General features: G+C 47.9%; 1 protein-coding gene across 3 annotated transcripts in view; it reads left to right on the top strand.

The window, feature by feature from the left end:
* Nucleotides 1–27,483, top strand: part of LOC128838406 (dedicator of cytokinesis protein 2-like) — a 348,010-nt gene that overhangs the window by 104,038 nt on the left and 216,489 nt on the right. For all 3 annotated transcript variants that reach the window (XM_054030559.1, XM_054030560.1, XM_054030558.1), the window contains exons 19-20: nucleotides 8,873–8,970; nucleotides 18,059–18,148. In XM_054030559.1, the coding sequence (XP_053886534.1) occupies nucleotides 8,873–8,970; nucleotides 18,059–18,148 (188 nt within the window). The remainder of the gene's footprint in view (nucleotides 1–8,872; nucleotides 8,971–18,058; nucleotides 18,149–27,483) is intronic.

Genomic DNA, 27,483 nt, shown 5'->3' with positions numbered 1-27,483 from the left:
TTCAATAGCATCAGCAATGCTACCTCAACAATGCTTCATCAGACTAGTCAATTGAATTTAGACATTGATGGACAGCTCATAAACATCAGCCAGAACATATTTACAGCTCTTGGGGCATATGTCAGCAACAACATTTGTTGTCAAACACATCGGATTTCACATGAGATGCCTGCAGGCCTGGCTTTGAACAGTGTACATACCCCACAGGCACAACCTAAACAGATGTGTTATAATGCCACGCAGGGTCAAAGACTCCCTAAAATGGTGGACACAACCAAAGAACGTCTGTTCAGGAGTCCCATTTCTACAAAGAACTCCAACCATGACAATCATTGTTGACAGCAGGGTGTGCCACTACCCCTGAAATGGATCTTTACTGGCTCCCGGTGGAGCAGATTACTGTCATATCTGTGAAAAAGGTCCACAGTCATTGTCTTCAGTACAAAGCAGTTTACTGAGGAGGAATTACATAAGCTGTAAAGGGTTATATTAAGCACATAACTCCTATGTTGACATTAAGTGCTAGATATTAAGAGCTATACATTCCTCTTAGCGAGTCTCTCTTTCACGAACATACACAAACAGGTCCTGCACTAGCCTCACGCAGTTCCTGCTTGACAAACAGAGAAGGTGGTTACCAATTTTATAGACGGTGTCTTTCCTCCTGGTCTGTTCTTTTTCAGCCCTCTGGTCTGTCTCGGACTCCCGTGAGGCAAGGCCTTGGTTGCTTTGAGACCCCTCTGGTCACAATCCTACTCTAGCCCACGGAGCAGTTTTAGCTACTCTGTCTAGCAGCATTGCTTCTTCAAGCGTCAATTAAGGAATCCCAGCCACAGTAATTTACTTTCATAGAATCATAGAATATCAGGGTTGGAAGGGACCTCAGGAGGTATCTAGTCCAACCCCCTGCTCAAAGCAGGACCAATTCCCAACTAAATCATCCCAGCCAGGGCTTTGTCAAGCCGGGCCTTAAAAACCTCCAAGGAAGGAGATTCCACCACCTCCCTAGGTAACCCATTCCAGGGCTTCACCACCCTCCTAGTGAAATAGTGTTTCCTAATATCCAACCTAGACCTCTCCCACTGCAACTTGAGACCATTGCTCCTTGTTCTGTCATCTGCCACCACTGAGAACAGCCGAGCTCCATCCTCTTTGGAACCCCCCTTCAGGTAGTTGAAGGCTGCTATCAAATCCCCCCTCCTTCTTCTCTTCTGGAGACTAAACAATCCCAGTTCCTTCAGCCTCTCCTCATAAGTCATGTGCTCCAGACCCCTAATCATTTTTGTTGCCCTCCGCTGGACTCTTTCCAATATTTCCACATCTTTCTTGTAGTGTGGGGCCCAAAACTGGACACAGTACTCCAGATGAGGCCTCACCAATGTCGAATAAAGGGGAACAATCACGTTCCTCGATCTGCTGGCAATGCCCCTAGTTATACATCCCAAAATGCCATTAGCCTTCTTGGCAACAAGAGCACACTGTTGACTCATATCCAGCTTCTCGTCCACTGTGATCCCTAGGTCCTTTCCTGCAGAACTGCTACCTAGCCATTCGGTCCCTAGTCTGTAGCAGTACATAGGATTCTTTCGTCCTAAGTGCAGGACTCTGCACTTGTCCTTGTTGAACCCCATCAGGTTTTTTTTGGCCCAATCCTCTAATTTGACTAGGTCCCTCTGTATCTGATCCCTACCCTCCAGCGTATCTACCACGCCTCCCAGTTTAGTGTCATCTGGAAACTTGCTGAGAGTGCAGTCCACACCATCCTCCAGATCATTAATAAAGATATTAAACAAAACCGGCCCCAAGACTGACCCTTGGGGCACTCCGCTTGAAATCGGCTGCCAACTAGACATGGAGCCATTGATCACTACCCATTGAGCCCGACGATCTAGCCAGCTTTCTATCCACCTTACAGTCCATTCATCCAGCCCATACTTCTTTAACGTGGCGGCAAGAATACTGTGGGAGATCGTATCAAAAGCTTTGCTAAAGTCAAGGAATAACACATCCACTGCTTTCCCTTCATCCACAGAGCCAGTTATCTCATCATAGAAGGCAATTAGGTTAGTCGGGCACGACTTCCCCTTGGTGAATCCATGCTGACTGTTCCTGATAACTTTCCTCTCCTCTAAGTGTTTCATAACTGATTCCTTGAGGACCTGCTCCATGATTTTTCCAGGGACTGAGGTGAGGTTGACTGGCCCGTAGTTCCCCAGATCCTCCTCCTTCCCTTTTTTAAAGATGGGCACTACATTAGCCTTTTTCCAGTCATTCGGTACCTCCCCCGATCGCCATCAGTTTTCAAAGATGATGGCCAATGGCTCCGCAATCACATCCGCCAACTCCTTTAGCACCCTCGGATGCAGCGCATCCGGCCCCATGGATTTGTGCTCATCCAGTTTTTCTAAATAGTCCCAAACCACTTCTTTCTCCACGCAGGGCTGGTCACCTCCTCCCCATACTGTGCTGCCCAGTCCAGCAGTCTGGGAGCTGACCTTGTTTGTGAAGACAGAGCAAAAAAATCATTGAGTACATTAGCTTTTTCCACATCCTCTGTCACTAGGTTGCCTCCCTCATTCAGTAAGGGGCCCACACTTTCCTTGACTTCCTTCTTGTTGCTAACATACCTGAAGAAACCCTTCTTGTTACTCTTAATATCTCTTGCTAGCTGCAACTCCAAGTACGATTTGGCCTTCCTGATTTCACTCATGCATGCCTGAGCAATATTTTTATACTCCTCCCTGGTCATTTGTCCAATCTTCCACTTCTTGTAAGCTTCTTTTTTGCGTTTAAGGTCAGCAAGGATTTCACTGTTAAGCCAAGCTGGTCGCCTGCCATATTTACTATTCTTTCTACACGTCGGGATGGTTTGTTCCTGCAACTGCAATAAGGATTTTTTAAAATACAGCCAGCTCTCCTGGACCCCTTTGCCCTTCATGTTATTCTCCCAGGGGATCCTGCCCATCTGTTCCCTGAGGGAGTCAAAGTCTGCTTTTCTGAAGTCCAGGGTCCGTATTCTGCTGCTGTCCTTTCTTCCTTGTGTCAGGATCCTGAACTCGACCATCTCATGGTCACTGCCTCCCAGGTTCCCATCCACTTTTGCTTCCCCTACTAATTCTTCCCTGTTTGTGAGCAGCAGGTCAAGAAAAGCTCTGTCCCTAGTTGGTTCCTCCAGCACTTGCACCAGGAAATTGTCCCCTACACTTTCCAAAAACTTCCTGGATTTTCTGTGCACCGCTGTATTGCTCTCCCAGCAGATATCAGGGTGATTAAAGTCTCCCATGAGAACCAGGGCCTGCGATCTAGCAACTTCTGTTAGTTGCTGGAAGAACGCCTCGTCCACCTCATCCCCCTGGTCTGGTGGTCTATAGCAGACTCCAACCACGACATCACCCTTGTTGTTCACACTTCTCAACTTTATCCAGACACTCTCAGGTTTTTCTGCAGTTTCATACTGGAGCTCTGAGCAGTCATACTCCTCTCTTACATACAATGCAACTCCCCCACCTTTTCTGCCCTGCCTGTCCTTCCTGAACAGTTTATATCCATCCATGACAGAACTCCAGTCATGTGAGTTATCACACCAAGTCTCTGTTATTCCAATCACATCATAGTTCCATGACTGTGCCAGGACTTCCAGTTCTCTCTGCTTGTTTCCCAGGCTTCTTGCATTTGTGTATAGGCACTTAAGATAACTCATCGGTCGTCCCTCTTTCTCAGTATGAGACAGGAGTCCTCCCCTCTTGCGCTCTCCTGCTCGTGCTTCCTCCCAGGATCCCATTTCCCCACTTACCTCATGGCTTTGGTCTCCTTTCCCCGGTGAACCTAGTTTAAAGCCCTCCTCACTAGGTTAGCCAGCCTGCTTGCGAAGGTGCTGTTCCCTCTCTTCGTTAGGTGGAGCCTGTCTCTGCCTAGCACTCCTCCTCCTTGGAACACCATCTCATGGTCGAAGAATCCAAAGTCTTCTCTCCGACACCACCTGCGTAGCCATTCGTTGACTTCCACGATTCGACGGTCTCTACCCCGGCCTTTTCCTTGCACAGGGAGGATGGACGAGAACACCACTTGCGCCTCAAACTCCTTTATCCTTCTTCCCAGAGCCACGTAGTCTGCAGTGATCCGCTCAAGGTCATTCTTGGCAGTATCATTGGTTCCCACGTGGAGAAGCAGGAAGGGATAGTGATCCGAGGGCTTGATGAGTCTCGGCAGTCTCTCCGTCACATCGTGTATCCTAGCTCCTGGCAAGCAGCAGACCTCTCGGTTTTCCCGGTTGGGGCGGCAGATAGATGACTCAGTCCCCCTGAGGAGGGAGTACCCGACCACCACCATCCTCTTCCTCCTCTTGGGAGTGGTGGTTGTGGAACCCTCATCCCTAGGACAGTGCATCTTTTGCCTTCCAATCGGTGGAGTCTCCTTCTGCTCCCTTCCTTCAGATATGTCATCTAGTCCACTCTCCGCATTAGTACCTGTAGAGAGAACATGGAAACGATTGCTCACCTGTATCTCCATTGCTGGTACATGGACTCTCCTCTTTCTCCTTCTGGAGGTCACATGCTGCCAAACTTCTTCACCATCCTTCTGTCCCTGCTGCACATGCTCTGAATCTTCAGAACATTGTGGCCGTAGAAGCATCTCCTGACGTCTGTCCAGGAAATCTTCATTTTCCCTTATGCAACGCAGAGTCGATACTCGTTTCTCCAGACCTCGAACCTTCTCCTCCAATATGGAGACCAGCTTGCACTTTGTACAGACAAAGTCGCTTCTGTCCTGTGGAAGAAAGACAAATATGGCACAACCTGTGCAGGTTACAACAGCTGATCGCTCACCTTCCATATCACCTTCCCCTTAAGAGCTTCCTCAGCTGTTGCAGTAACTAGTCAGAGAAACCCACAGATGAAAGCCTCAGTGTGCTCGCCCTAGGCAAACTCCCAGGCAAACGCCCTCTGTTAGCCTCTGCTGTTCGCCGCTCAGCTGGTTTGCTGCTGACTGCCCTTATATACCAGTCAGGGTCACTCAAGGCCCACTTGGAACAAAGCACTCCCAATTCACACTTTTTTCAAACAAACAAGCAAGCAATCAAGCACACGGTCAAACTGACAAACTGTCCCAGCAACAGACACTCAGATACTCACCAACACAGCCCCCCTAATGCAGCACTTAGCGTACCTCCTCTCGGACAGATCCCAGACAAACGCCCTCTGTTAGCCTCTGCTGTTCGTCGCTTGATTCTTCTACTCTTTTCCCTCGAAGGAGTCACATGTCTTAAAAGCATGCCTAGAGGGCGTATGGTTACTAATTTTTGCCTAATTAGTATTTTAGAAGGGGCAGGAGGGGTGGTACTGAACGAAGATCACCCCACATATGTTCTTATGTTGCTTAGGCTGAACGGCATGATTAGATATTCGTAGTAGCCATATAAAGTATGAAAGATGGTCTTCCACTCATCTCTCTCATGCATTTGCACCACATTATAGGCTCCACTCATGTCTAACTTCATGAAAATATGGGCTGCCCATAACCGATCTAAGAGCTCATTTATAAGTGGGAGCAGTTTCATACAGTTAACTTGTTCAGGGCCATGTAGTCAATACATGGCTGCAAAGAGTCGTCCTTCTTCTTGACAATAAAGTTTGGAGAGACCTCTGGGGATATGGACAGGTGGATGACACCCTTCTGAATGTTCTCCTACAAGTACAGGTGGATAGCCTGAAGTTTCAGGTTTAAAGAGAGCATATATGTGACCAAAGGGATCTTGGCTTTAGGCTGGAGATTGATCAGGCAATCGGAAGTCCCATGTGGGGGCAGGATGTCTGCCTTCCTCGTCTCAGAAACATTGGCAAAGTCACAATATTTGTGGGGGATCTCGGCCGCAGCAAGTGTAGCTGTAGGGGGCGGTCAGGGTCCTAGCAGTCTTGTTCCTTGATGATCAAAGTCTTCCAGTGGGTGACATGAACCACAGAGCATACTGGTCTGGTTCTCAGATCCTGGGAGGCAGGATAACCGGCAATACTGGGAGCTAAAGTGTAGGGTCTCCTACCAACAAACGTGGGGGTCATGGGTGGTTAGCCAGGACATGCCTAGGATGACCACTCATGGGAGCCCAGATTAATCCAAATTGGAGTGTTTCCTGATGTGCCCGGAGGGTGATAACCTTTAGCGGCAAGGTCTGGTGGGTTATTGTTCTGTGGAGAGAAGAGACCCATCAACGGTCTCGATCCGATCTGAAGAGTTCTTGTGCATGGTGGGAACTGCATGGGCTGTGGCAAAGTTCAAGTCCATAACATTACCTGAGGCCCCTGAGTTGACTTGGGTCTCTAGTTGAATTTCTGAGCTTATCAGCAGTTGAATTATAGAGATATTTCAGAAACTGACTTGGGGGTCCTGCTGTGCCCATTATGGCCCATGGGTGCTGTTAACTACTAGAGGAGAGAGAAGACCTGTTCTGCCTGGATTGATTCCTTGGGGCATGGGACTTGGTGTTTCCTGGTCCCAGTTCTGCCCAAGTCTTCACCAGACACATCAAGGCAAGATGTCTGGGTTTCCTACAGTATAAGCACAAGCCTAATGCTGGACATCGGTGTTTCTCAGATTCAGAGACTTGTGGACAAACCTGGTTGGCTTGCTAGAGCTCTGATGCCAGCGAAGAACCTCATGGCTCCGGTGTCATGAACTGGAAAATTGAGGTACGCTTGTGGTGCCGCTCCATGAGGCAATCGTTGATTCAGATGCACAAGTCAATCAGATCAAATGAGGCAGAGACTCCACCTGTGTGAGCTTGTCTTTTATATAATTTAATCCTAGGTGGGAATGCTGGTGCTGTGCCGCCTCATTGCACCCGATGGCAGAACCCAAACAATGAAATTAAGTGGCATATTTGGCAACGGGCCGATGTCCCTGCTGTAAGGCCTGAAGGGTCGTCTCAGTGGTTGGTATACAGTTGGGGTCATCAGAGATAATGGATGTGGCTTGAATGAATTCCTCTAATTGTCAAAAAAGGGGGCTGGACTGTTCCAGGAGGGGAGAAGCCCAGGCCAATGCCTCCCCAGTCAACAAGCTTAAGATGATCCCCACACAGGACTGGTCCAGTAAGAACAGGACCTGATGTTGGTTCGCGAACACCCAAAATGTGTCCCGTGTGCCATCAATTTGTCAGGCAGGAGAATCTCAGCTCTGGGGCGGGAGTGGAGTCGGAGGAGCCAGCAGAACAACTTTCACCTGCAAGGCCAAATTCTGTGACTGCAGGACAATTACTTGCACCTGCACATTGTGAACAGCATCCGCCAGTTCTGCTGGGGCCTTAATGGGGTCCATGCGTGCTCCAAGGACCCCTGGTCCTGATTTTTTAGGGCTGTTCAATACGTCAGGTGACTGGGATGAGGGTGGTCTAGCTTAGTGGTCAGAGCAGGCGTTGGGACTCAAGCATCCAAGCCAGGGGACTAGGGTCAGAGCCAGAGTCAGCAGTCAGAAGCTGGAGCTGAGGTTCAAACAGGAGGTCAGGAACAGGATATCAGAGCCAAGGGTCAAGCTGGAGTCAGTAGCCAGAAGCCAGAATCGTGGATCAAACCGGGGAACAGAAACTGGAGCAAGCAGGTGTCAGGCAAAGAGGAGTTCAAGACAGTGGCAGGACAGAGGCAAGGCAGGAGCAGCAGGAACAGGGTAAGAGAGGAGCAGGCACAGCATTAGGCATGAGCATTGAGCAGCCAGTTAGCTGCTGTTGCCGCTGGCTTAAGAACTGGGCCGCTGTCCCCTTCAACTAATCATATGGCATGACCAATCAGGCAGTCTGCTGCAGGCCAGCTATCCTGATGAGGCCACTTGGAGACTGGCTCTGCTGCAGGCCCTGATTCCTGACAGATCAGTATTTTTAATCTTTCAAACTGGCCAGTTAAAAGGTATGTGTCTGGATGTTCGCTTCCAGAATGTGGCCACAGACCATAGTGACCTAACAGGACCCACAAGCTAGTGGAGACTTTCTGTTCAGTTTTCACAGTGGTCCTGTCCTAGAATGTGTAGTGCTTTTGTGTGCTTGCAGTTGAGGTCATGGCTTTTCAGGCAGTTTCTATTTAGGACTCTGTAACCATGTGTCAAGCTTTAGTTCAGTGCAAGTAGAAGGGAGGGAAGCAGAGATGGATGTGTAAGCACTCATATTCTCAGGGCAGCCCTGGGCCTACCTGGCCATAGCATAAATTGATTGATTGACATGCAGGCTAACCCTGGCTTCCTCTGACCTGTGAGCAGATGGGAATTGGGGCAGGAGTTGCACTCGTTCAGGAGATTCCTTCACCCAAGGAAGCCACCAGATCACTTTTTTGATTTTTCTTTTGGTTTTTTTGCCTCCTTTCTTTTCCTTGTAACATATGCAGAAATGAAATGCCACATCTCATGTCAACGTATCATCGAAGCTGTGAAGCTGTGAAAGCCAGCAGGGAATTCTCAGACCAGCAAGGCCCAATTCTCCTTTCACTCACACCACTGGCACTCCATTGACTTCAGTGGAATTACTACTGACTGGTGCAGGTGGGAGTGAGTGGAGAATCATGCCACAGTCACTCCTGCCAGGGTCATTCAGCCACTTTCCTCATAGGTAACAGAGGGTCCTGTGGCACCTTTTAAGACTAACAGACGTCTCTTAGTCTTAAAAGGTGCCACAGGACCCTCTGTTACTTTTTACAGATTCAGACTAACACGGCTACCCCTCTGATACTTTTCCTCATAGGGAGCATTTCTGAATGCTGACTTGGGCAGTGGATGTGGGAGAGGCTGGTTGGGGGATAGGGAGAACTGGCTGACTTGGAGGTGCAGCCAAAGGGCTCAGTCAGTGCCTAGGTCGATAGCAAATAAGGACTAAATGAATGAGTTTGTTTCCATGCAGTTGACCTTCTGGGGCTGCTGAAGTGGCGGTCAAAGCCCAACCTCCTGGCTGGAAACCTCCAGAAGCTAATGAAGGTGGACGGAGGAGAAGTCATCAAGGTAAGAAGGATTCTTGGCAGCCTAGCTCTTCAGAGCTTCTCCTGGGCCAACCCCCTTTGTCCCACAGGAAGAACATCCCATATCCCCATTCCAAACAGCTGCCGCTTTCCACCCCTTTAGAAAGAGAGAACTGGAAAGTGAAGATTCAGCAGGCAAAGCCTGGTGAACAGGCCCCGGGAAGAGTGGGCAAGGGAGCTGACGATTTAGCAGTGAGGATATAGGCCAGTGCCATGCTGAGTGGCGTGTGTAGATGGCTCTAGCCTGGAACAGGGAGAGGCTATCCTTTTCTCTCTAGCTCTGGGAGACCCCACCTGGGATCTGATGCTCAGCTCTGGACACCTCATTGCCAGAGAGATAGTTACTGACAAACTGTTTGGAGCTCAGAGAAGAACCACAGAAATATTGAGGGGTCACAGGCTGAGTTGTTGCTGATATTGTAGTGACATCCAAGGGGCCTAACAGGGATCAGGGCCCACTGGGCTGGGTGCAGCTCAGGCAGAGGGAGGCAGGTATGGGAAGAGACCAGGGAGCAACAACAACTGGTATGTGTGCTCCCCCTCAGAGCAGCCACCTGCTCTGTTCCACTGCCTGCCTCCGAGCGGCTCTGCTCCCCTTTTTACAGCCCAGCCTCCAGCTTTTGCAGGCTTTGCAGGGTTGTCTGGGCATGGCTGTTCCATAGCTCCATGGAGTTATGGGTAACCATCACACACCTCCTACCGCAGGTCATGAACGGCCAGGGAAATGCTGCCATGATGCTTCTAACTTGGCCTTTCATTGGCAAATGGTAGCAGATATGGGGAGTTTCTGTATCTCTGAGGGGCATGAACCATGGTGGAATGAGGAGGGATCAAATGAAACAAAGAAAAGGGGGGATTTAGGCCAAGTATGAGGAGAACTCTCCTGTCAGGGAGATGGATAAGGATGGAAAACTGTCTTCCAGGGAAGAGCTGGGATAGGGTGGGTTAGGTCATTTAACAAGTTTCAGAGTAACAGCCGTGTTAGTCTGTATCCGCAAAAAGAAGAACAGGAGTACTTGTGGCACCTTAGAGACTAACAAATTTATTAGAGCATAAGCTTTAGAAGTGGGCTGTAGTCCACGAAAGCTTATGCTCTAATAAATTTGTTAGTCTCTAAGGTGCCACAAGTACTCCTGTTCTTCTTTTTAGGTCATTTAAATCACTTGATTTAAATCAGTTATTTTAATCATGATTTAAATCAGCAGGCAAGAAACCTTTTAAACTCATCTATTTTAACTGTGTTTTGCATTTGTAATTTTCCTAAAGAGAGGTTGATTCTCATTGGTTGGAAACCACTAAATATGTTGATTTGCAGCCAAATGTAGTCTTTACACTAAATTTGGTTCTTCTTTTTGCTAACCAGAAAGATACACTGTATCTATACACATTAATTTAAGCTATTATATAACCTAACTTACATTTATTCAGCTTCTTAATTTTTACATTTTTATTGTATTAGAAAATGTTGAATGATGCATTTCTTATTTGCTTGATGATTAATTTTTTATTTGTGATTTGTATCAAGCTGTATTTTAATGGAAATTCAAATTCATTAAAATAGAAACAGAATTTTTAATTAAAACTACCTTAAATTTGCTGAAAACAAGAAAAAAGTGTACTGAAAAGCTTATCAAAACATGTTTTGCATTTAAGACTGATTTATAAAAGTTAATGAATTGAACTGATTATTTCTGGTCAGTGTCCTTCAGGATTTTAGAACTTTTAGATCTCATCCTCTCACACCTACTTTTTATTCATAGATTGGAAGAGGAAAATAAGCGTTCTTGCTTTTTCCACTCCCAGTTGTTTTCTTAACTTTGAATGAACTGGTCATTAAATGGAACTAGTCGAATAAACTGAAAAAAAGAAAATATTCTCTGCACTTGCAGAAGAGGCTACTGCTATCAAAAGCTAGTGTAGCCCTTCAACAAATTCTAGTTTGAGTTCTGAGTGAGTCACTTCCACCAGTTCAATGCTTTGACTTACTTTAAAACTTGAGAGCAAGCATGTACTGCTTAATATTCTTCTTTTGTATTTAATTTAAATGATTTTAGTATATTATAATTAACTTAGGCCCTAATATAGGTTGTCAATTTAAAATTTAATTTTAAATATTAAAAAATAAACTTGTATTTAATTTAAATAAAAAATCTGATTTAAATAAAATCCTCTGAATTTTTTTAAAAAATAATTGATTTTTATCTCTCTGGGCCAGAAGCACCATACTGGAGAAAACTGAGGTGAACAGATTATAAGGGCCAATATTGCACAGGGATTGAGGAGTACGTTTCTGTTCTTTTTCGAGTATATGTCCCTATGGGTGCTCCACTGTAGGATGCGCGCACACCCATGCACTCTTGAGTGGAGACTGTAAAGTCTGTGGGCCCAAGCCTGCACAGAGCAGCTCCTCGTGCTCCCATATGAGGCATGTAGGGAGGAGTGGACCTGCTGCCACTCACCTGCAGCTCGAGATAGAGCATCTTCCAGCTTCCCACCTTTCTCACTTATTGTGAAATGTTCTTATTTAGTTATTTGGTTATTTTTGTCATTTTATTTTCTTTTAGCACAGTTGTGCTTTCAAAGGGGGGTTACTCCTTTTTTCAGGACTTTAGTTAGTGCTTGGGCATGCCAGGTCATGCTGAAAACCCCACCTGGCATTTAAGCCTTGCCAGGCCTGCTACAGGTTTTTTACCTGCAGCAACAGGCACTCTAGCTGTGACCAGTGTCTTGGAGATACCCACATCCCATCAAAGTGCAAGGTCTGCTCAGTTTTTAAAGGCAGGTCTAGAAAGGATGGAGAGGCTAGGGTGAAGTTCCTCCTAATGGTACGATCCCTAGTCCCTGAGGGGTCTGCTCCCACCTCCCCGGTACATTGGCCTGAACCTTTCAGGCCACTTTGGTGACTATTGGAAACCAGTTGGCAGCCCAAGAAACTAAGTCTTCTAGGGAAAAAAAGCCTCTTTCACTTTCCAGAGAAATGAAAAAAATCTCACTCCTGGGAGACTGACTGCAACCGATACTGAGACATCAGTACTGCATAAGTAGTAGTTGTGTGGAGAAGTCTTTTATTCTCAGGGTAGCTTCTATCTCGGTTCCTTCTGACACCTCTCAGCACTGTGATGTATACAGGACTACTCCCTGGAACCCCTGGGAGCAATTCGGTGAACAGTTTTACAGGGTGCCAGCTAGAAACAAACCCCAACATCCACTGCATTATGAACAGGCACCATAGAGCATCCCCTGGTACCACGTGCCTTTGGTAATGAGAAAAACACAAGACGAATAAGAGCCACAGACTGAAGAAAACTCCCCTCCTTCAGCCAGGTCCTCTTCCTCTCCATATGAGGCAGTAATGCAACCACTGCCCTCTTATGTTGATGACTTTAAGGCTTTCCAGGACCTCATGAAACACCTGGCAGACTCCATCCAGATTCCATGAGAAGAGGTACAAGAGTCCCAGCACTCCCTGATGGACATTTTAAACATCACCCCCCCACACCCCACCCGCTCCTGAGGGAAAGTTTGCCCTACCAATTACTGAGGCACTGTTATTGCCTGCACGTGCTCTATGGCAAACACCTGCCACCACTCAGCCCACCTGCCAGAGGGCAGATAAAAAATATTCAAGTGAAGGGAATGGATCACTTCTTCCACCATCCTGCCCCTCATTCCCTGGTGGTGGACTTGGTCAATGAGAAGCGTTACTAAAGCCAGGCTCATTCTAGACCTTTTCCTTTAGACAAAGAGTCCAAATGATTAGACCTACTGGGCAGGAGGAGCTACTCATTGGTAGCTCTTCAATTTTGAATTGGAAACCATCAGGCCTTGATGGCAAAATGAGTCTTTAGCAATTATTCTACGTTCACACACTTTATTGAACACCTGCCACAAAAAGACCAATTTCAGTCCCTTGTCTCTGAGGGTTAGTTGATTGCAAAACCCTCCTTGTGGACTGTTCTCAGTGCTGCTGATACAACTGAAGACCTTGCCTTTGAACAACCAAAACTCCTCACTCCATATCCTTACAGATTCAAGAGCAACGCTACTGTCCCTGGGAATTTATGTGCCTCAACAAAGAGACATTTTAGCAGAACTTAAACTCCACAACGTTCCAGACTTTCCAATACTATGCACACCAGTCCTTTCCTAGCCCTTTGGAGCCTTTGAGGAAATTCAAACCTCAAAAAAGCAAACCACCTCCCTTTACAACTACCCAGTCTACACCCCTACGTAAGGGATGGTTTTGATGCCTTGGTTGAAGGCGTTGAGCAACTTTTCCCCCAGGAACCTCTACTGTACAACTCTACTGTCCATCCCTCTTTTGGAAACTGACTGTTCCATTTCCTACCTGCCTGGGAGTAGATCACCTTAGACAAATTAGAGGTGGATATTAGAGGTTATTAGAGGTGGTCAGCATGGGTTATTGCATCCACTTCATTTATCCATCCCTGACCCTCTCCAGGGACCCTTATAAGGTGATAAGTAACAGGATGGATTTGTCAAGAACAAATCATGTGAAACCAACCTGATAGCTTTCTTTGACAGGGTAGCAAGCCTTGTGGAGAGAGGGAAAGCAGTAAATGTGGTATAACTTGACTTTAGTAAGGCTTTTGATCCTGTCTAGCATAATGTTCTCAAACAAACTAGAGAAATGCAACCTAGATGGAGCTACTATAAGGTGGATGCATAACTGATTGGAAAACCATTCCCAGAGAGTAGTTATCAGTGGTTCACAGTCATGCTGGAAATGCATATCAAGTGGGGTCCCTCAGGGATAGATTCTGGGTCTGGTTCTGTTCAATATCTTCATCAGTGATTTAGATAATGGTATAGAGTGTACACTTATAAAGTTTGTGATCATACCAAGCTGGGAGGGGTTGCAAGTGCTTTGGAGGACAGGATTAGAATTCAAAATGATCTTGACAAACTGGAGAAATGGTCTGAAGTAAATAAGATGAAATTCAATAAGGACAAATGCAAAGTACTGCACTTAGGAAGGAACCATCAGTTGCATGCATACAAAATGGGAAATACTGCCTTGGAAGGAGTACTGCAGAAAGGAATCTGGGGGTGGATCACAAGCTAAATATGAGTCAACAGTGTAATGCTGTTGCAAAAAAAGCAAACATCATTCTGGGATGTATTAGCAGGAGTGTTGTAAGCAAGACACAAGAAGTAATTTTTCCGCTCTACTCCACGCTGATTAGGTCTCAACTGGAGTATTGTGTCCAGTTCTGGGTGCCACATTTCAGGAAAGATGTGGACAAATTGGAGAAAGTCCAGAGAAAAGCAACACAAATGATTAAAGATCTAGAAAACATGACCCATGAGGAAAGATTGAAAAAAATTGGGTTTGTTTAGTCGAGAAAAGACTGAGAGGGGACATGATAAGCTTTCAAGTATGTAAAAGGTTGTCATAAAGAAGAGGGTGATAAATTGTGCTCCTTATCCTCTGAGGATAGGACAAGAAGCAATGGGCTCAAATTGCAGCAAGGGCGGTTTAGGTTGGTCATTAGGAACAACTTCCTGACTGTCAGGGTGGTTAAACACTGGAATAAATTGCCGAGGAAGGTTTTGGAATTCACGTCATTGGAGATTTTTAAGAGCAGGGTGGACAGACAACTGTCAGGAATGGTCTAGATAATACTTAGTCCTGCCTTGAGTACAGGGGTCTGGACTAGATGACCTCTCAAGGTTCTTTCCAATTCTATGAGTCTATGATTCTCCCAAGGAGCTCTTAAGGCAGGAGATACAATTTCTTCTGCTCTTGGGGATGATCAAACCAGTTCTACACAAGTTTGTTGGAAGAGAGTTCTATTCCAACTATTTCCTAATCCTCAAAGAAGATTAGGATGGAGACCAATCCTTGATCTCAGAAACTTGAACACCCATGTCCTTTTTTAGCACTTCAGAATGGTGGTGATAGCCATAGAATCTTAGAACTGGAAGGGACCTTGAGAGGACAACTAGTCCAGTCCCATGCATTCAAGGCAGGACTAAGTATTATTTATATCACCCCGACAGATGTTTGTCCAACCCGCTCTTAAAAATCCCCAATGATGGAGATTCCACAACCTCCCTAGACAATTTATTCCAGTGCTTAACCACTCTGACAGTTAGGAAGTTTTTCCTAATGTCCAACCTAAACTGCCCTTGCTGCAATGTAAGCCCATTGATTCTTGCAATTTAAACCCATTCCATCATAATTCCATCCTGAGATCCAGGAAACTGTTTCATCCCCTTTGACCTATTGGACGCCTACTTTCATGTAACCATCCCTCAAGCATTTCCCATGTTTTGTAATATGCTCAGATCATTACTGGTATGGAGTCCTCCCCTTCAGACTCTCTACAGCCCCAAGCCTCTTTACAAAGGTCCTCTTCTTGGTAGCTGCCTGCCTACATCAGTGGGGCATCACAGCATTCCCAGACTTGGACTACTGGCTCCTCAGGGATTGGTCAGCTCTAGAGGCTCAGTTGGCAACCTCCCAGGGACTGCCCCTATTTCAATCCCTGGGTTTCTGTGTCACTCTGAAGAAGCGTACACTGACTCCGGTCCAGAAGACAGAGTCTAGAGTAGCTCTGTTGAAGTCTAACTGTCAGCGCCTGCTTGCCCAAGGAGTGGTTCTCTACTATGTCCAGTCTGATTTCAACAGTACAGTGCAGCCCACAAATAACTGCAAGGACCTGCTTACAACTCTTGGGACACACATATGCCTCCATGTTTCACATCTCATGTGTCTCAGGAGCCTTCTGACCTGGCTAGGACTCTGTACACCCCAAACAAATATAGTCTCTCCAAACGCATCACGGTACCTCCAAAAGGCCTGGACTCTGTCAGGTAGTGGAAGGAGTTCCCAGTGACAGTCTGCATGGGAACTCCATTCTCATATTCCCCACCCTCAAAGATCCTCACAACAGATGCCTCACTTTTGCAAAGGGGGGCTCAACACCAAAGGGCCACAGCCACGGGAAGTAGTCTGCACAAAAGGCCACGCTCCACATCAACTTCCTAGAGCTAGGAGCGATTGGATATGCTTGCCAACATTTCCTTCACAGCGTACAGGGTCACTCCATCAGGTTAGTGCTGGACAACAGGACAGCAATGTACTATATCAATCGGCAGGATGGAGCAAGATCTCAGTCCTTGTATATAGAATTGCTAAAACTCTGGAACCGGTGCATTTCCCATCAGATAGAAATCTCAGCAGTTTATCTACCAGGCCTCCAGAATACAATTGCAGACTCCATCAGCAGGAACTTCCATCAGGACCACAAATGGGAGCTCAACTATCCTATTTTCCTCAGCACTGTCCTGGCCAAGACAAGTACTCAAACCTCCTTCAACTCTGTGGCAATGCCTCTCTGCCTTCCCTTCAGGAAGGATCTCCTGCCACAGAACTCAGGGACCCTGGTCCATCCCAATTCCTTATCCTTAAACCTGAGAGTATGGTTCCTAGATGGCTCTTGGCATGGAGCTAACCTGTCCAGTCAATTCTCCTATCTAGCTGGAAACCTACTTCTTGCAAAACTTACCTTCAGAAGTGGAAATGCTTCCATTCCAGGTGTTCTCTTCACTCCTCTTCTCAAGCATAAAGAGCTCTGCTTTACAAGATCCTAGATAACTTGTTGGATTTAAAGACACAGGGTTTATGAATTAGTTCAGTCAGAGTACATTTGGCCACTATTGTGGTCTTCCACTTGCCCACCAAGGGCTTCTCAGTTTTTGCCCATCCTCCTACGACTAGATTCCTTACGGGCTCATACAACTTGTTGCCTCCTGTACAGAGCCAGGGCCCCCAGTGGGACCTTAATGTGGTTCTCAATGCCCCGAGGAAACCCCCTTTTTGAAACTATGGCTACCTGCTCTCTCCTCCACCTCTCCCTCAGTATTTCATTCTGTATAGCCATCACTTCAGCTAGACAAATGGAAGAACTGGGTGCTCTCATGGCAGACCCACCATTTGCTACGTTCTACAAAGATGAGGTTACACTACATGTTGTGATAACTGGGCCTACACATTTACTTTAATTGTAAGGTGAACTGGTGAAAAGTAGGTAAAGGTTATCACAACAGTCCCCATTCTAGCTTCCTCCCTAAGGCCTCTTTGGAATACCATATTAATCAGGAAATCTGTCTACCAGTGTTCTGTCCAAAGCCTCATGCCTCCAAGGAGGAAACCAGCCTATCTACATTAGATCTTAGTAGGGCTCCCGGCTTCTACCTGTGCAGGACTAAGACCTTCAGGGCCTCTCCCAGACTATTTGTATCTTTTGCAGAGAGGATGAAGTGACAGTCCATTTCCACATGAAGACTGACAAAGTGGGTCTTGGGTTGCATCTTAATGTGCTGTGAGACTGCTGGAATACCACCTCCTCACAGAGTGACAGCACACTCCACTAGGGCTCAGTCCACATCTATAGCCCTCGTGAAAGATGTTCCCATAGTTGAACTCTGCAGGACTGCAGCTTAGTCCTCTGTCCATACTTTGCCAAGCATTACACTGTCTTATCTGCTTCTGGAGCTGACATGTTTGGTGACACAGTCCTCCACACTGCCTTGGAGCTGCTTCCTCACCATCCACCTCCGTGTTCAGTTACTACGTAGGTATCGCCTATGGTGGAGCACCACAGGGACATGTACTCAGAGAAGGAGAGGTTACTCCCCTGTCCAGTAACTTGAGTTCTTTGAGATGTTTTGACCCTATGGGTGCTCCACCTCCCTCCCTCCTCCCTCTCTGCTGCAGAAACTCTGGCTTTGCAATTGAGAAGGAATTGAGTGGTGACAGGGCCATGCCTCCCTATATGCCCATGTATGGGAGCACAAGGAGTTGCTGTGTGAAGACTTGGGCCCACAGACACTGCTGTACTGTCTCTAGTGAAAAGCAGACAGGCCTGTGCTCATCCTATGGTGGAGCACCCACAGGGGCAAAACATCTCTAACTCAAGTTACTGTACACGTAAGTAACCTTTTGCTTTTCTTTCCTTTGGGCTGAGGTGGCATTTGGGATGGGTCAGGGATCATACTAGGGGTTATCACTCAGGCTCCTACTCTTCTTGTGTCTCCCCCAGTTCCTTCAGGACACCCTGGATGCCTTGTTTTCAATTATGATGGAGAATTCAGCCACGGATGTCTATGATACACTCATCTTTGATGCCCTAGTAAGTAGGTTCCTGTTTCCCCCAGGCCAGACCCGGAACCCCTCTACGTTCCCACCAATTGATCTATCTACTGCCAAACTTGTTCAGTTGTTTACCCTCTCATTAGCTCATTCTCCCATCTCTACACAAATCTCCCATCTCTACACCAATGGAAGGCAGTGCACTTTATTCTCTGCAGCAGTGGGCAGTTCTGACCCAGCAGAGGAACTACCAGTAATGTCCAAAAGAAATTCCTCAAAAACAGGCAAGATCACAGACTGGGAGAAAAGACTGAGGAGACTCTTGAGATGTCTAGCACAGGATTTGGTAGATAAGCTGGAGGTAGATATGCTGGAGGGTAGGGATAGGATACAGAGGGACCTAGACAAATTGGAGGATTGGGCCAAAAGAAATCTGATGAGGTTCAACAAGGACAAGTGCAGAGTCCTGCACTTAGGCCGAAAGAATCCCATGCACTGCTACAGACAGGGGACCGAGCGGCTAGGCAGCAGTTCTGCAGAAAAGGAGCTAGGGGTTACAGTGGATGAGAAGATAAGTCAACAGTATGCCCTTGTTGCTAAGAAGGCTAATGGCATTTTTTGGGCTGTATAAGTCGGAGCATTGCCAGCAGATCGAGGGACGTGATCGTTCCCCTCTTTTCGGCACTGGTGACGCCTTGTCTGGAGTACTGTGTCCAGTTTTGGGCCCCACACTACAAGGAGGATGTGGAAAAATTGGAAAGAGTCCAGTGGAGGGCAACAAAAATGATTAGGGGGCTGGAGCACATGACTTATGAGGAGAGGCTGAGAGAACTGGGATTATTTAGTCTGCAGAAGAGAAGACTGAAGGGGGATTTGATAGCTACTTTCAACTACCTGAAAGGGGGTTCCAAAGAGGATGGATCTAGACTATTCTCAGTGGTAGCGGATGACAGAACAAGGAGCAATGGTCTCAAGTTGCAGTAGTGGAGGTTTAGGTTGGATATTAGGACAAACTTTTTCACTAGGAGGGTGGTGAAGCACTGGAATGGGTTACTTAGGGAGGTGATGGAATCTCCTTCCTTAGAAGTTTTTAAGGTCAGGCTTGACAAAGCCCTGGCTGGGATGATTTAGTTGGGGATTGGGCCTGCTTTGAGCAGGGGGTTGGACTAGATGACTTCCTGAAGTCCTCTCCAACCCTGATATTCTGTGATTCTATGATTTGCCATACTTGATCAGATCAGGTAACATCCTGGAGCCATCTAGCCATGGCCTGGGATCCTTTTAGATCTCACAGGACCAGCAAGGTTGAGTTTTGTTGTAGAGGTTGCTCTCCCTGCAGAATGAGTGCTGACTCCAGTGCCCCAGAGCGGCACTAAGATGTGTAGTGTTGAATCACATCACTCTATTCAGTAGGGAGCATTTTCCCTTCCCAGCCAGGACTTGCCCTAACGCCTTAGTGCAGTGCTAGGGGCACTGTGCTCCAGCAAGTCGTTGGAGTGACTCAGTAGAGGGTGCTTACTCCTGCGTCAGGACTGACTCCAGTACAACAGCAACAAGGTTCTAAGAGTCCCAGGGCAGAATGGCTGCCGGGTTCCCATCGGAGATGGCTGGTGTGAGAAGTGGGGCAAATGAGCTGTAAATCATAGACTAGAAGGATAGAAGTCTAGGGCTGAAGGGACCTCAAGAGGTCATCTAGTCCAGTGGCTCTCAACTTTTCCAGACTACTGTACCCCTTTCAGGAGTCTGATTTGTCTTGCACACCGCAAGTTTCATCTCATTTAAAAACTACTTGCCTACAAAATCAGACATAAAAATACAAAAGTGTCACAGCCCACTAGTACTGAAAACTTGCTGATCTCATTTTTATCATATAATCATAAAATCAATTGGAATATAAATATGTACTTACATTTCAGTGTATAGTATATAGAATATAAACAAGCCATTGTATGAAATTTTAGTTTGTACTGACCCTGCTAGTGCTTTTTATGTTGTCTGTTGTAGGGAAATATTTAGATGAGTTGATGTACCCCCTGGAAGACCTCTGCATACCCCCAGGGGAACATGTACCCCTGGTTGAGAACCACTGATCTAGCCCCCGCACCCACGCTGAGGCAGAATTAAGTATACATAGACCATCCGTGACAGATGTTTGTCTAACCTGCTCCTAAAAACCTCCAATAACAGGGATTCCACAGCCTCCATTGATAATCTGTTCCATTGCTTATCTATCTTTAGAGTTAGAAAGATTTTCTTAATATCTAACCTAAATCTTCCTTGCTGCAAACTAAGCTAATTACTTCTTGTCCTACTCTTGGTGGACATGGAGAACAATTGTTCTTCTTTGAATGGATTCAGATGTGTATTCCTCTCAGGTATGTGCCTATGCAGTGTACCAGAGCCAGAAGTTTTTTTCAGAATTACCTATTGTCAAACTGGTTCTCACGTCTTGAGTTACTGCAGGCAACCTCAGGGCAGACTGCTGGGAACCAGGTCACAGATCCCAAATTGGTTATGAGTTTTATACTTAAATTTCACCAACCAATTATCAACTATAAACTCCTCAGGCACTCTAACAGCCTAACCATGGAGTGACAGTCCTGTTGGGCACTCGAAACTGTCTCACCTTTCTGATAGGTGGTCCCTTACACCAAGAATCATAGTAATATTCAGGTTACTTCCAGTCCCAAAGGACCAGTCACTTACCACAGGTCAGTTGCACCTTAGATCTCACACCAAAGACAATGCTTGTAGCCAGGGCCGCCGAGAACAGGTTCGGGCCCCTGTGAAAAAAAATTTTCAGGCCCCCCAGCAAGGGCGGACCGGCTAAACAGGGCCGATGGGGGGGGGGGGGGGGAGAGGAAGCCGGGCCCCGCGTCCCCTTCTGGACCGCCGGGCCCCGGTAATTTGTACCGGCTTCTCCCCCACCCCCCAGTCAGCCCTGCTTGTAGCCAATCCTATAATAAACTATATTACGATTTATTATATAGGAAAAGAAAATAAGTTATTTACAGGATTAAAGCAAGTAAATATATATGCACACAAATAATTTCCAATCTTGCGTTTCAAAAGGTAATAGAAGCTTCTGTAATAAGCAAGCGCTATATGTTCTTTAGGGCTAATCCAGGCTAAGCAGCGGGGGATCCTTTGCTTATGCCTAGAAACCTTGCCCACTAGAGTCCAAGCAGCACAGAGATATAGTTCCTTCTCGGTAGGGGTTTTTATCTCTCTCCTCCCTTGGACTCTGAGCTGCCAACTCAGCTGAGGGGAGGAATTCACGTGCATGACTCATCTTCATGGTGTGAGGAGGGCAAAACAACACAATGCCTTTTCTTCTCTTTAATGTTCTACAATAGTCTGTCTGGTGTTGATGAACCTTCCCTGTTGGGCAGGATGTAACACCTTCTGCTGGAGACCAGCACTTCACACTAGTTAATGTCTCTCTCCTATCTGGTGATTTACACAGCTTCAGAGGCTCCCAACAGAACCACTCAACTATTACCTTACGATATCAGATACAGATGTTATAAGTCAGATTAATGCAGGCAGCAGTTCACAAGCATTCAGTCAAGTCTAAACACTAAACACATTCTTATCATTCTAATAATTATTTTAACAATACTAACACACAAATGAGCCAGACTGATTCAAGGTATGTATTTGTCAGTTTTTCATACTGGCATGGGGACCTTGGCATAAGCTGACACCTGGTCTGCCAGTGTCACACTCATCATGGCAGTGCCCTATACCTCCTCGTAGTACCACCCTAGTCCCCCTCAGTTCCTTCTAATGGCCAGTGGCCACAGTCAGAATTCCCCATGTAGTTCTTACTTTGTTTTGCTGCTCATAGCTAGTTTAGCTTCTTCCTGAAAATAGTTTGTAATAAGTAGTAGTTAGTACCTGTAGTTAGGTTTTATTTAAAGCTTTCCAGTTTTTTATTTAAGAGTTACTAGTTGGGCTTAGTGGGATGCGGAGCACGGACGGCATGCAGCACTTTACAGGCTTCAAGCACTGCCTTTTGTGTCGGGTTACTAGTTGTAACAGTGACCCCGACACACGTTTTCTTGCACCTCAGTGAGGGACACAAAGAGAGGTGTAACATTTGCCACACCTTCAAAAAGTGAGCGGAGATTGCCAGGGATCTGTTCTTCCAGCAGGACCTCCTTGAACAAGCCATGAGGCTTGCTTTGGCAACGAAACCAGTGCCAGATAGCTCTGTCCATCCTCATTTGTCCACCAACCTTGCGGAAGCCCAGGATAGACCGCTGGACTCTGACTCCTCTCCAAGAAGGAGAGGTGGTTCGTCCTCTCCTGGGGTTCCTCGCAAGACAACCCAAAAGATGGAAAGAGGTCGTTTTTCGAGTGCTTGCTCATATCCATGCCAATCAGGTGTGTGCGCACCGCATGCACAGTTCGCCAGAAGTTTTTTCCCCAGCAGCATCTGTCGGGTCGGCTCTGGAGCCCCCTGGAGTCACCCCTTCATGGCGCTGCATATAGGGCCCCGCCGCCTCTCCAGTTCCTTCTTACCCTCAGTGACAGGTCGTGGGAGCGTTTCATCTCTCGTGTTCAACAAGCGATCCTCTAGCATAGTTTTCTGTAAATAGTTAGTTTAAAAAAAAGTTGTTAGTTATTTGGACTTGGGGTATGGGGGGGTGTGTGTTTCCCTCCCCCATTTCCTGTCCCTCTCCTGGGCTCGGGGCAGGCCTCGGACCCAGGGGTTTAAGCCATGTGGGGTTTGCCAGAAGTCTATGCCCAAGGGCGACCCACGCTCGGCTTGTCTAAAGTGCTTAGGGGAGGTCCTATCAAACGGACAGGTGTAAGATCTGTAGGAGTTTTCACCCCCCCGCACGAAGAAAGAGATTCAAGTTACTGCTAATGGAAGGAGCTCTCCGCCCTCAGTCTGAGTCGAGCCCCCTGAACATTCAGCGTCGGTGCGCAGCACGCCGGCTTTGGTCCGGGAGGAGCTGAGGAACAACTCTGGGGTCAGAGACCCTCGGCACCGGCACTCCCCAGCGCCGAGCACGGCGCAGGATCAGTCTCGGCACCACTCACAGTCTCCAGTCTCAAAGAAACAGCACAGGAAGAATGATAGAGGGCACTCTCCTTCCCGTGCGAGGGAACGGGAACCACCCAAGGGAGAGCAACTGATGCAAGACCGCACTTCCCCTCCAGCTCAACAGTCGGCACCATTGACTCCTGGCCCACAGGAGGGACCGTTGAGTTCGGTGCCACTGGGGAGACACAGGTGGAAGATTTGGACCTCCCTTCCACACCCAAAACTTATGAGGCAGCGCAGGACCTGATAACTCTGACAGGTCCACACTCTCCCGATCACAGTTTTACGGCACCGGTCCCGAGTCCCCAAATGACTGAGGCCACCAGTGAAGTCCAAGGGCAAGCCGGCTATGACTCGGCAATGGTCTCTATCGCCCCAGCACCGGTCCCCGGCACTGATGGGCATAGTGCCACCATGGTCTCCGCATGCGGACTCATCGGCGTCCGAATAAGACACGGACTCAGGTGTGTCCTGGAGAAGCCTGCGCCAGGGCTGCTGGCACTCCCAGACAGCGGGGATGACTCAAACTCAGTGGCTCTTCTGGATCTGGTGGCTTACCAACAGTCCCAGGGGTCTGCCTCGGCACACTCCTTTTCTACTGGCGCTAGCGCCACAATCGGTACCACGCCCGGCACCCACAGCAGGACCAGCGCCGCACCCGGCATTGTACCCGGCAGCACCGTACCTGGCACTGTGGCTACGATCAGTACCACGGAAGGTACTGCAACCAGCGCCATGGCCGGTACCCTGGCCGGCACCAACCTGGACTCCGATTTGGGGCCATAGCTGTAGCATTTTGAGGAGCCAGTTGGGCAAGAGGGGCACTCCGATGTTCAGGGCTCCTAATCATCGCCAGATGAGGCAGTGGCAGGAACATCCTCGGAGCCTCCCCCTCCCGACAGCAGAGCCCACCTTGAACTTCTGGGGCGGGTCGCTCAGAACCTCAGGACACAGATGGAAGAGGTCACCAAGGTGTCAGACCCAATGGTGGACTTTGTATCTCCGGCAGGATCTAAGAGTGTGGCCCTTCCCCTGATAAACACCATTCAGGAGAACACACAAACTCTGGCAAACACCATCCTCTCTGGCTCCTACAGCTAAAGGAGTTGAGAGGAAGTACTTTGTGCCCTCCAAGGGCTACGAATATTTGTTCACCCACCCCCGTCGGACTGGTTGGTGGTGGCGGCTGTCAATGAGAGGGAGGGGCAAGGGCAGCAAGAGCTTACTCCTCGAGCTAAGGATGCAAAGAAGCTGGACCTCTTCGGGAGAAAGCGATACTCCACCAGAGGTCTCCAGCTCCAGATCGTGAACCAGCAAGCGATCCTTAGCCATTATAACTTTAAGTCATGAGATGCAATGTACAGATTTTTGGACCTTGTCCCACGGACTCTAAGCCGGAATTCTCAGCTCTAGTGGATAAAGGCAAGACGGTCGCCAGGACGTCGCTGCAAATGGCGTTAGACTTGGCGGACTGCAATGCGAGCGATGTCCTCGGGCATCACAATGTGCCGTTGCTCATGGCTGCAGGCCTCGGGCCTTCCCAGGGAGGTCCAACAGACAATCCAGGATCTCCCGTTCAAGGGGGCCACGTTATTTTCAGAAAAAACAGACTTGAGACTCCACAGTTTGAAAGACTCATGAGCCACTCTGAGATCACTGGGGCTGCACATGCCTGCCACCCAATGTAGACAATTTAGGCCTCAGCCCAAGACATGACCATACATGGGGCAGTCTAGGCAGGACCGGAACCGCAGGCGACCTAGAAATCAGAACCGCCGTCGCCAACCCCAACCCCTGAACAACCGTGGATCTGGGTCGTCCAGGCAACCACCAGGCCCTATGCAGACCTTTTGAGGATGCACCCGAGGGCGTTATACCAACCTCCCAACTGGATCCTTCTTTCCCATTTTCGGCACGTCTGTCCCATTTATACCGAGCATGATCCTAAATCACCTCAGACCGTTGGGTCCTCTGCACAGTAGAAATGGGATATTCTCTCCAATTCTCTTTCTTCCCCCGCCCCTTCCCCTTCCCCTTCCCTCTCAGGGACCCTTCTCATGAGCAACTCCTCATCCAGGAGGTGCAAACCCTCCTATCAGTGGGAGCTGTGGAGGAGGTTCTGCTGGAGCTCAGGGGAAAGGGTTTTTACTCCTGGTATTTCCTAATACCGAAAGCAAAAGGCGGGCCGCAGACCAATTTTGGACCTGCACAATCTCAAAAGGTTCATGAAGAAACTAAAGTTTCGTATGGTCTCTTAGACCACTATCATCCCGTCCCTGGATCCAGGAGATCGGTTTGCCGCCCTTGACTTGAAGGACGCATACTTCCACATTGCAATAATCCTGCCCCACAGGCGCTTCTTAAGGTTCGCAGTTGGGAGTTCCCACTACCAATTCACAGTATTACTGTTTGGCCTATCATTGGCACCTCAGGTGTTCTCCAAATGTATGTCGGTTGTGGCCGCTTTTCCGAGGAACAGGCAGGTTCAGGTATTTCCATACCTCGACGGCTGGCTAGTCAAGGGCTGGTCCAGAACACAAGTGGATCAACAGGTCACTCTCATAAGATCCACCTTCAGCACATTGGGCCTCCTCCTAAACACTCAAAAGTCAACGCTCACCCCTACTCAGAGAATAGAGTTCAGAGGGGCGGTGCTAGACTTGAGACAGGCCAGAGCGTTCCTACCTCAATCCCGCTTCCAGGCCATTCACGACATTATACAGGACCTCCGGACCTTACCATGGCAAGGAGTTGCTTAAAACTCCTAGGTCACATGGCATGTTGCATGTACGTAGTGCCACATGCAAGGCTCAGACCTCTCCAAGCTTGGCTGGCATCTGTGTATCACCGAGTAGACACATAGTGGTTACCCTTCCCAATGCTACTGGAGTTGTCAGTGAACATTCCAATCACTCTACCGCTAGTTCTGGACCTCATCACTCAATATCACGGAAAGCTTCAGTACTCCAATCTCGAGTCTCTCCACCTCTCGTCCTGGAAGCTGCATGGTTGAACGCGCTAGAGCTCACTTGCTCAGACTCAGTTAGAGAGGTTCTTCTGAGCTACTTACCTAGCCAAGTGGAAAAAATTCGCGATTTGGTGCTCGCAGAGCCATATCCCTCCGACACAATTGTCCCCTAATCTTGGTCTACCTCCTAAAGTTGAAACAGCAGTGCTTGTCTCACTCCTCGATAAAGATTCGCCTGGCTGCCATCTCAGCTTTTCACCTAGGAGAGCATGGCCGCTCCATCTTCACTAACCAAATGGTGCAGCGGTTCCTCAAGGGGTTGGACAGATAATATCCTCATATTCGGCGCTTGAGACCTTAACTTGGTACTCTTGAGGCTGATGGGGCCTTGTTCGAGCCCCATGACATGTTTACCTCTCTACCTCTCCTATAAGGTGGCCTTTTTGGTTGCAATAACATCAGCCAGAAGGGTGTCGGAGCTCAAGGCTCTCGCATCTGACCCTTCATAGACCATGCTTTACAAAGATAAGGTGCAACTGCGACCTCACCTGGCGTTCCTCCCAAAGGTGGTCTCGAATTTCTACACCGACCAAGACCTATTCCTTCCGGTCTTTTTCCCGAAACCCCATGCCAATAGCTGTGAGCAGAGGCTCCGCTCCCTGGATGTGCCACGTGCACTAGCATTTTATATTGAACTAAGCCATTCCGCAAGTCAAACCAGCTGTTTGTTGCGGTGGCAGACAGAATGAAAGGCCTCCCAGTGTTCACACAAAGGATATCATTGTGGATCACATCCTGTATCTGGGTTTGTTACGATCTTGCAAAGGTCCCTGCCCCCACTCTGACTGCACACTCCACCAGAGCTCAGGCATCTTCAGCAGCCTTCCTGGCCCAGGCACCGATCCAGGAGATATATAGAGCGGCTACATGGTCCTCGGTCTACACCTTCACTTCCCGTTATGCCATCACCCAGCACACCAGGAACAACGCAGTGTTCGGCAGGGCTGTGCTTCAGTCAGCGATTCTATGAACTCCGACCCTACCTCCTTGGTAAGGCTTGAGAGTCACCTAATTCGAATCGATATGAGCAAGCGCTCAAAGAAGAAATGGTTACTCTCCTTCTCTTGTTTGTTGTTCTTCGAGATGTGTTGCTCATATCCATTCCAAACCCACCTTCCTTCCCCTCTGTCAGAGTATCCGGCAAGAAGGAACTGGAGAGGCGGTGGGTCGGCAAGGCCCTATATGCGGTGCCATGAAGGCGCAACTCCAGGGGGCTCCAGAGCCGACCCGACAGATGCTGCTAAGGGAAAAACCTTCTGGCGAACTGTGCATGTGTCGTGCACACACCTAA

Source organism: Malaclemys terrapin, chromosome 5 (genome assembly GCF_027887155.1).
Source record: "Malaclemys terrapin pileata isolate rMalTer1 chromosome 5, rMalTer1.hap1, whole genome shotgun sequence".
Taxonomy (NCBI): Eukaryota; Metazoa; Chordata; order Testudines; family Emydidae; genus Malaclemys; species Malaclemys terrapin.
Note: the sequence above shows the minus strand (reverse complement) of the source record. Positions and strands in the feature narration are given on the sequence as shown.